Here is a 10,000-nt window from a genome sequence, read left to right on the forward strand (position 1 = left end):
GAGGGTCGGGCGGCCGACTATCTGAGTATAATAAGGGTCAGGTATGATTTAATAACCGTCCTACAACGTATTTTCACCTTTTGATGAGAACATCTCTAGTTCTCGCAACTAGTCAAAAATATTACTATTTTTAATAATAGCTAAATAGCTAAATTTATTACTATTTTTATTGACTTTCCTAAATGGAATTCAATACAATAGTACTATTGATATTTTCTCACACTATTTTATAAATATGAAGTTGCGCGATTGTGTATAGACATTACTGACAGTCGTGTTTTGGTGTGTTAGGGTTTCGCGCAAGTGAGTCTGGCGGACTTTGGCGGTGACACGGTGTCGGTGCGCTGGTACAACATCCTGACGCTGCAGGCCGAGGCGGCCCTGGACGCGCACCGCGAGGAGAGCTCCGACGAGAGCACGCTCATCCCCTCGCAGACCAGCACGCTCACCAGGAACCAAGGAGGTCAGTGCGTTCACCAGCCTTTGTTATGTACATTATTTTTCTTTGGCTGAATATGATGGTCACTGTAGACTGGTTAGGTATGCAACTGAGCCCTGAGTTAAAAACTACCTTCCCGAATGTAATTTTTAAAAAAATATTTTGTTTAGTTAAAACTGCGCTATTTTTGTAAAATATTACCGAAGAGTGCTTTGTTATGATATTTTATCGTAGGTGTACTGGCAAAAAACGTTAACTCCACTTTTTAAAAAAAATAATAAAAGTCAAGTCGAAGGTTTACTTTTCTTTGGGTAGAGCGTCAGATTGCTTGGTAAAATGTGTCACATTTGGCTCTTGTCCATCAGGGTCGCATACCCATTGAACGCACTTTTAACACATTTATAGTAAAATACACAGATAATCAATATTTTAAGTAATTATTTAAAAACACAGACTTTTTTCCACTTAACCTTTTCGGGAGTATGGACGTAAATGAACGTCGATGCGAATTTTCCTTGAAGGAGTATCGACGTTAATGAACGTCGAAGTCCGTCTGTCAGTTAGTATGATGTAACTTGTATAGCAATGACACTTGTGGATATTTGTGTGTAATTTTGTCATAATTGAAAAATGTATCGAAGAGGTGTTTTAAAAAAAATATATTTTAACATATTTTCTATATTCATAATATAAAAAGATTTAATAATAAAAAATAAAAAAATTCATCTAAAAAAAATCCACTCCCCAGAGAAAATCGGACATCAATTTATGTACTCCCGGAAAGGTTAAACTGAGGCTAAAGTTATTTAGATTTTTTTTTTGTTAAGTTAAATTAGAATAGTGTCGTGTTTAATTTCTTTTTGTGAAGCCGCTAAAAAAATGATTGGCAACTAGAAAAATACCGGTCAGTCATTTGTAATCCTTTATTTTAAGTATCTTTTGTTCCCTTTTTCTTCAATTCTTGATGGATTTAAGTCACGAGTCGGTTGATGCTTTGCTCTTTTTATCTTGTTACTTAGTCGGTTAGGTAAAATGCTAATGTGGACTGTTTGATGGCGCAGGTGGTGAGGAGTTGTGCGACGCCGCTCCCGCCGAGAGTCCCGTGTCCTCTGACGATGAAGAGGATTGCGACGAGGACGGAGTGGAGGAAGACGAGGCCCTCATGCTGCATCAGTACCCCCCCATCACCCACCGGGTTAGTCCTATTCTACATTCATTTTCCTGGAATCCCGTTTGGGGACACATCGCTCACTCCTTTCAAGAACTTCATAAATAAAAAATCGTCAATTTTCAGTTGTGCATGTTTTCGGAATGCCCAGTAAATGTACTATATCCCAGCAAAAGCGGCATATTTTTAACTTACTATATACCCGCTACAGGGCAGAAAGTGTGTCACTTTGTGGTAATATCTATTAATTTTTGGTTAAGGTTTTACTTGGTAAATACTACTGTTTATTAAAATCAGTTGTGATACGTGATTCGATGCATTCCGCGTCGTTTTCAAACACCATATTATTGATATATTACTAGCTTAATCTTTTTTCAGGGCAATATTAAGCTAGTTATATATCAAATAGTCAATGATCACGTTTTTGTAAAACAATGCAGTTTCTCCTGTATGACTACGATATGCAAATGTAGCATTGTTTCAAAGCAATCGGTGAAAAACTATAGAAATTAACTGACTAATATTTACATTTTTATTTATTTAGATGTTGTTTTGTTATCTACAGTCAGTTTAAGGGATTTCATAGTAATCTATGTATTGGGAACCTCAAGGATCTCATTCCTCTCAAATTTGGAGCGCAGGATTATTAACTAATGAGTGAATTGTCATTTCAGTTAATGGAGGAAGATGAAGAGCGGGAGTACCAGGAGGAGGAGGGGGAGGTGGAGGGCGAGGCGGCGGAGGGCGAGGGGGCGCCCCCGCGGACCGAGGAGAAGGAGACCAACACGGAGTGCTGCATAGTGTGCCCGGACTCAGGCGGCGGCTCACGCCTGCCGCTGTCGGCCGACGACAGGCTCGCCATCAAGCGCTCGCAGACCTTCTCCCCCACACCGCAGCTCGCAAAGAACCACTACATCTGCAGGTACGTGCATTTTTCTTCTTCTGTGCGTGTCATGTCAGGTCCCTCTGACATTGACTATCACTCGAGAATCTTCTTCTCCGTCTTATTCCTTATTGCTGAGGTGTGACCCTTGCAGAAGCAATGACTCTTCTCCAGTTATCCCTTGACTGCGCTGCACGTAGCGCTCCAACCACTGACGTACCCGCTGCTGCCTTAATTTGATCGGTCCATCGTGTGGGGGTTCTTCCTCTCCCTCTCTTTCCCTCCAGGCTACCGAGAGTAATTTTCCAATAAATTTGACCATCATCCAAAAATTTTACCTTTTTCTTCTGTGCGTGTCACGTCAGGTCCCCCTAACATTGACTTTGTGACCCCTTGATGTCGACTATCACTTGAGAGTAATTGTCCTTGTCTTGGGCATCTCTAAACAGCGCCTCATTGCGGCTGTCCAAACTCAAAACACATTAAGAATTTTTTTTTGTAGTGTTTTTTTTTCCATTTTTTAGGACTAAGTAGATTCTACTTAGTCCAAAAATGCAAAAAAAACCTACTCCAAAAAAAATGTCCCTTACTGTGTTTTAAGTTTGAACAGCCGATCGGTCTTGATTGCCGTCCAATCTCGTATATTCTGTGCATTGTCATCATCCACAAACTTGACTTTCTTCTGTGCGTGTCTATTTTGTGTGTCTATACCTAGCTATTAAGCTAACGCTCATGACGTCACAAATAGTCTACCCTGACAAGGTTCGCCCTCGGGCCTTTCATCTTTCTTTATCTCGGTCATCCTGACAAGCTAGCTCCGCAGCAAAACCGCATCCGATGTACTATTGTTTTCTCTACATTTCATCATGCCTAATTCTCAATTTTACCCTTCGCATGTTGTTTATTTTTCGGTTCAAAGTTGTAAAATTATTCCATCATTTGGAAATATGGAGAACCATACATGTGCCCATGGTCAGTGGATGTGGTTTTGGCCGCCATGTTTTTGATTGATAAATGTCATATTTGACAATGATTTTCAATTTTCCACGGTGATTTTATTGTAACTGAACTTACTAAATATTAATTCCTTTTACTGTCTACACCAAGGTACTTTTAGAAAATTTGGTGGTGGATTTACAATCTTGTATTTATTTAAATTGGCAGTGACAGGAATATTGACACCTTTTAAATGTAAATTAACAGTAAAATCAGGATACAATTTTGTTTTACATTTTCAATAAATTTTGCAACTTCTTCAAAAGATTATCATTGTTTCTTTGTGTTTAGGTTGAACCGCTCCGAGTCGGACTCGTCCATGCCGCTGTACCGGCGCGGGGCGCAGGCGTCGCCGTGGGCGCCGTTCGACCGGCACGCGGCAGCGCGGCGCTCGTTGCGCTGGGGACGGGGTGCGGGCGGGGCGCTGCAGCCCCCGCCGGCACCCCGCGCGCGCGCCCCGCCCGCCCCCCGCACCTCGCTCGACCTGGAGCTGGACCTGCGCGCGCAGCACACGCGCCTGTCCGCGCTGCAGACCGAGATCCGCGGCCTCAAGGAGCTCAAGCAGAGGTGAGGGAGACATTATCATCAATTACCCCATATCTGTAATAATAACTTCTGCATAGCCAAGTTTTCTCTCTCTCTCTAATCCTTATCCGTACTCAATGGTACATAGGCACCGTATCATCAATACGATAGATGACACCGCCTCAATAGGATCAAGAGATTATCAAAATTATTCTCATTTTTTATCAGTGGGAACATGGGTAATAGGGGGGAGGCTTTAGTCATTGTCATATTGTTAATTATGGGTATATAATTATTTATATTTTTATGATTTCTATAGATATTACCACAAAGTGACTGCCGAGTCAATTAATGAAACATCTACAATCGTTTCTGGTTCCCATCCTTGAATTTCTTTATATTCTGCATACCAAATTTCAAATTTCAAATTCAACTAATTATTTTTAGGATTTCTATGTTATTGTGCATCGAACCACGTTTCACAATAGATTTCAACCCTTTCCACTCTGACCACTTTTCCTCATAACTGACCAGCTACTCTGACCAAAAAAATTTGACGTTTTTCTACCATTAAAATAAATATTTTGGTTCCCTAATTTTGGGACACTCTGTCTGGCAATTCGTATGACCATGTTAATTAAGATTAACTGTCTTTATGTGAAATACTTTTTGGTAGAATATACTTGGGTGATAGAGAAATCAGTGATTAAAGTTATACCTGCGCCGGGCCAGACATTGTGGCCCACCTAGCAGCCTACTAAAATCATACGGGCCAGAATGTCTGGCCTACAGAGTGGTAAGAGTTAAGAAATAGTGGTATTTAGTAAGTAAAACTAAAATTTAAAAACAAATAATTTGCCACCTAAGAATTTTGTATTTGCAAGTAGCCATGCATCATTATGTAATAAATTACCATATTTCACTTGTGTCATTTTTTTTTTCAATTAGTGAAGTTGGGAATCAATCCGATAATGTTTGTTTGCTTTGCTCGTCAGATTGGAGGTGGCCAAGTCGGTGGGCGACACGGCAGTGGCGTCGTGGGCGGCCGAGGACGCGGCGCTGGCGGGGCTGTGCGCGCGCGCCTCGGCCGGGGAGGGCGAGCGCAAGACCGCGCGTGCCGTGCAGCGCGTGCGCAAGGACCTCTGCCGCCTGCGCAGGACCCGCGCCCCCCGCGGCCGGCCCGACCTCATCACCTTCAGGTAACCACAAGAGAGAGATGGCTAGCGCATACAGTAGTACAATGAGGAGTTTAGTAGAAAGTGAAAATGAGTAGTTTTGGTTATGGCAGGCGCCGTGGCGTACAACTACGGATTACCGTACAATTAGCAATTATGCTAGACTGTACCCAACGTTAATTGCTCGACTGCAAAATTGGCATCACGGGTTCGATTTCCGCCAATTGCAACATAAATTCAAGAAAGATTTATTTTCAATTGGTCTGGGTGTTTGTGATGCATTTTTCACATGTACCTTCCCCATCTTTACTATCCTACCTGCAGACAAGCCTCTAAAGTAAAGGCTTTGCCGATTAGTTCTTTAAAAAAAAAAAAAAACAAAAAAGTTTCAGATTGGATAAACTTGCAGTTTATATCACAGGTATGAATGTGACAGAATGACATGATGTAAGAGTGCATGGAGGTAGCTTGTTAGAGGATTGAGCTAGCGCTTCTTCTTCTTCTTTCTGTGCCACTTCTAACGAAGATGGGCGATCATCATGCCTATCCTCAATTTCGATGCTGCAGCTCGGAACAGAGATTTGGTGCTTCTGCCAAACCATTGTCGTAGGTTTTTCAGCCATGATGTCCTTGGGCGTCCTTGAGTTCTTGGCCCCTCAATCTTTCCTTGTATGATTAGGTGGAGAAGACAATATTTTTCATTTCTCATGACGTGTCCGAAGTACATCAGCTTTCTCTGCTTGATAAGCTAGCGCTAGTTGCAGTAAAATCACTAATAGTCAGGGGTCCACGTTTAATTGTGACGGTGAAGTAATTTTGATTTGTTTTTGGCAGAGAGAAGATGGTGTTCTTCACGCACCACCAGTCCAACGTGCCCGTGCTGCCGTGCGACGAGGACATCCTCTCGGAGGAGTGCTCGGAGCTGGCGGAGGGGGCGGAGGGGGCGGAGCAGGCGGAGGGGCCGGAGCAGGTGGAGGGGGCGGAGGGGGCGGAGGGAGCGGAGGGGGCGGAACAGCCCTCGCCGCTGGGCGTGGGCTACCAGGTGCGGCGCAGCGGGCGCTGCCAGAACGTGCTGGGGCAGTCCCTGGAGCCCCCCGAGGAGCCCCGCCCGCCCCCCGACCAGCCCGACGACGGCAGGTTCCAGTACGTGGTGGACCGAGTGCTCGGGGTGCAAGTCTGAAGTGCCTGTGAAATCTCATTTCTCTAACAGCGACGCGACCGCCCAAAGTCCCGTCGTCGTTAGGGATACGTAAATAAATAAACAAATTACAAAACGATATATTTTTATATTGATTTTGTGCGAGGGACGAAGAACGTTTGTACGATCAAAGCGAAGACGTATATTTGTGCCATAGAGTTATGGTATTCAGCGGAGGAGTTAGAAGGGAAGTGTAAATATAGGACTGTTTCCCGGTGGCCAGCCGATGCCGACGGCGGAGAATTCTAAACATGTAAATTATTTTCATACGGGGACGTTTGCAATTTATAACAAACATTAATCTTAAGCGAAAATTTGTTCTAGTACGATTCTTTAAAATAATATATTAAATTTTCTTACAAAATGTCCATTGTGTTCAATAAAGTAGAAAGTGCGACAAGAAGTGAGAAGTAAGAAGGAGTAACGGTGGAGAAGTATCGTTTCATAGTTCAGCTCTAAACCCACCGAATTCACTAACTTATTTATGGTTAAATAATTTATACTTGTTAAATAATATAGTTGGGAGTTTTGCGTGTTATACACGCAACTGCGGCCAAATGTATCCCGTCTACACTGTCGGACCCTGAACAATCATAATATTATATACAATTGTTGAATTTGCCTTCAAATTATATATCGGAATCCATCCATTCGTGTGCCTTATCATCCCGTGCGACTGTTGTTGTTTCTTCACTACCGACGTCCACTTTGGGAACATGCTTGCTGCGCAAGATGACTTCTTTATACCCTTCTCTCGTTATGTTGTGGAACGCCTTACTATAGAGTAATCTTGCCTTCAGCCTTAACACATTTCCATTGCAAAAATATGTTTCAACAAAACTAACTAAATTAATACGGAAGACAGTTTTTACGCAGTAATTCCTCGAGATCTGTGGTTACCCATAGGGGTATATATATAGATATGACCATGTAACTTCTCTTATTTTCTAATAACCTTCAAAATACAAAGGTGTGTGACGCAAGTCAAAGTTTCTGAGTTCGTACACACTCTATCACCTATTTATGTAATGGGCCGTTTAGTCCTATGAAAATGGTATGAAATTAAAATATTTTGAACTATTTCCCCTTTTCTTGAAAAAAAGGAACCAATATTTTTAGGGGAGGGTAAAACTTTGTACAGGAATCAAATATACATTGGCAGTGTTATGTATTGCCAATTATAATGATAATTTGAAGAGATTTTGAATTTTAAACATATTTATAATCAATTGATGATTCACGGAATGTAATTGTTACTTTTAATGATAAATTTCACGTGAAAGCAAATAAGTGCCTTATGGTTTTGGAGGAACATAACCTCAGATTGCGAGGAATTACAAGAATGATAGGTTCAAAGATATCTCGAAACAGTTTTTGCCTTAATTTGTGGTGCCAAAAAACAAGAACTCAATTTATTTCTAGAGTTATATCAATAAATTGTTTAATAACTGCTGGTTGGTCAATTTTTATAATGAGATTGTTGTATTTTAAAATGTTAAAAAATTCATTGCTCAGTTTTAATAATGTTGAATATGGGATAAATTATTATAAACTGTTACTATTATTGATAAACGGTGAGCAAAAAGAAATCTTATGTAATTATAAAAAAAAAGTATCTATTTTAAAATTTGGAGGATGTAATCTTTATACATAGTGAAGAGGTAATCAATTATTTATTTTATCACTTTTATTACATTTCAAAGTTTAATTTTGCTCACTCGTGTAGTTATCGATATACAAATATTTGTTTCTCATAGATTTTCGGTAGATTGAAATAGAAAAATGATAAAACCAAAACTTGTTTCTTCAATTGGTACAAAAATACGAAGGGGATTTAGTCAATTAAGTTAATTGTTGAAATTGTTTGCAAATTTTACAATAATACTTATTTATATGCTATTTTGTTGCCACATACCTCCTGTACATACATGTTCTGCCGGGCGGCCATTCTGGACAGAACGATGTCTCCATACTAGAGTAAGGATAGTCCGGACGGCCCTCCGGCAGTATAGACTGAACCTAACTATTGTAGTCATATTTCTCAACAAATGTATCCGTCAACCCTTCATTTGTCTGTGACAATTGATAATTTATTTCACTGTATTTATTAAACTGATATTTTTAATAAAGGGTATAATATAAAAACACTTCATTTGTTTTATTTTATTTTGTTTGTTCGGGAATTTTACATTAACAATATTAAACATTACATTACATTAGCAAAAATAGTCACATTAATAAAAATAAAACCAATTAAACAATTCCACATTTATGTTTTTGTAATGTATTTATTTATAAACGAAAAATATTATATGAAACTAAGAAATATTATTGTTGCAATTTACTATAATTACTAAGAAAATAACAAAAGTATGAAATTTAAGAACTAAAATAATGAAATAAAGATTGATTTGGCTTATCTGGGAAGTATTCCTTTACCAGCAACCATTAAAACCATAAAAAAGCTTATAAAACAACCAAAAAACTAAAAATAAGACAAAATTATTGGAGCTAAATAATAAACGAACTGACAATCACAACTGTCAAAACTCAAGTCCCGCTATATTTATTAATAAGGTCAAAGCTCACTTATTTAAAAAACATTTTTTTTGTTGTTGAAAATTAATAATAAAATTACGAGAAAAATTATGAGAGTAACAATATCTTTTTTACAAATAAAAAACCCATTTCATTCACTGATATTGCAATTTCATAAATAAAAAAATATGAACTACGCCACATATTTGGAATGGGTATTTTATTTTTTTATAAAAACTGATACAATCACCTATAGTCAGAAGGCGAAAGCTGTTTACTTCACAAAATTCTCAACAGATGGCAGTTCCATCTGAGAAACGAATGTATTTGAGATAGTCTGATAGATATTCTTGTAAAAATATTATGAATATCTAATTAATAAATTTGGAAAAAAATTGTGTTTCAGGAGCAATTAATTTTGATGACAAAAGCCATTAAAAACGAAAATAATTTAGAAAATTATGTTCAAGTATTTTTGAAATGTCCGCCTCCGTAGTGTAATGGTCAGCACGCTCAGCTACCGTTCTGGAGGTCCCGGGTTCGATTCCCAGGGGGGGTCAAATATATAAAAGTGATTTTTTCACTCTAATATTTATTTAATATTACCCTGGACTGGTACCTGAAGCGGAGGGCTGATCACGTTTCCTTCATATGTAAACGATCAAGATAACACTGCGTTTATATGAAGCAGTGCCCTATGCACCATTGAGGTGCAGATAAGGGTTTTATTATTATTATTATATTATATTATATTTTTGAAATTACAACACCGAGTTACAATTTTCGTTTTGAAAAAAAAAATTGTTGTAATTTAATTTTAATTTTGATATTTTTACAAAACATTTTTTTAATCATTGAAGATACATTTTTTTATTTCAGCAAATTTCGAATTATCTTCAAAATTTATTAGCTGACATCTGGAATGTAATGAAAATATACATAACTTTTTGCAACTTCCCTATGTGACAATATTTTGTCCAACCTGTTCTAGCAGTTTTTACATTTGAATACAATGCATGAAGGTCCTGAATTAAATTCCTGTCCATCCTTGGATTCTTATTCCATAATTTGCAAAAAT

General features: G+C 38.8%; 1 protein-coding gene across 2 annotated transcripts in view; it reads left to right on the forward strand.

Annotated features, from left to right (window-relative positions):
- Positions 1 to 8,529, forward strand: part of kibra (WW and C2 domain containing protein kibra) — a 124,956-nt gene extending 116,427 nt beyond the window's left edge. For both annotated transcript variants that reach the window (XM_088266334.1, XM_088266326.1), the window contains 6 exons: positions 292 to 463; positions 1,501 to 1,634; positions 2,282 to 2,529; positions 3,778 to 4,053; positions 5,007 to 5,210; positions 6,021 to 8,529. In XM_088266334.1, coding sequence (XP_088122460.1) covers positions 292 to 463; positions 1,501 to 1,634; positions 2,282 to 2,529; positions 3,778 to 4,053; positions 5,007 to 5,210; positions 6,021 to 6,366 — 1,380 coding nt within the window. In that variant the 3' untranslated portion in view covers positions 6,367 to 8,529. The remainder of the gene's footprint in view (positions 1 to 291; positions 464 to 1,500; positions 1,635 to 2,281; positions 2,530 to 3,777; positions 4,054 to 5,006; positions 5,211 to 6,020) is intronic.
- The last annotated feature ends 1,471 nt before the right edge of the window (positions 8,530 to 10,000 follow it).

Source organism: Brachycentrus maculatus, unplaced genomic scaffold, assembly GCF_059751285.1.
Source record: "Brachycentrus maculatus isolate JH-2025_06_01 unplaced genomic scaffold, ASM5975128v1 h1tg000017l, whole genome shotgun sequence".
Taxonomy (NCBI): Eukaryota; Metazoa; Arthropoda; class Insecta; order Trichoptera; family Brachycentridae; genus Brachycentrus; species Brachycentrus maculatus.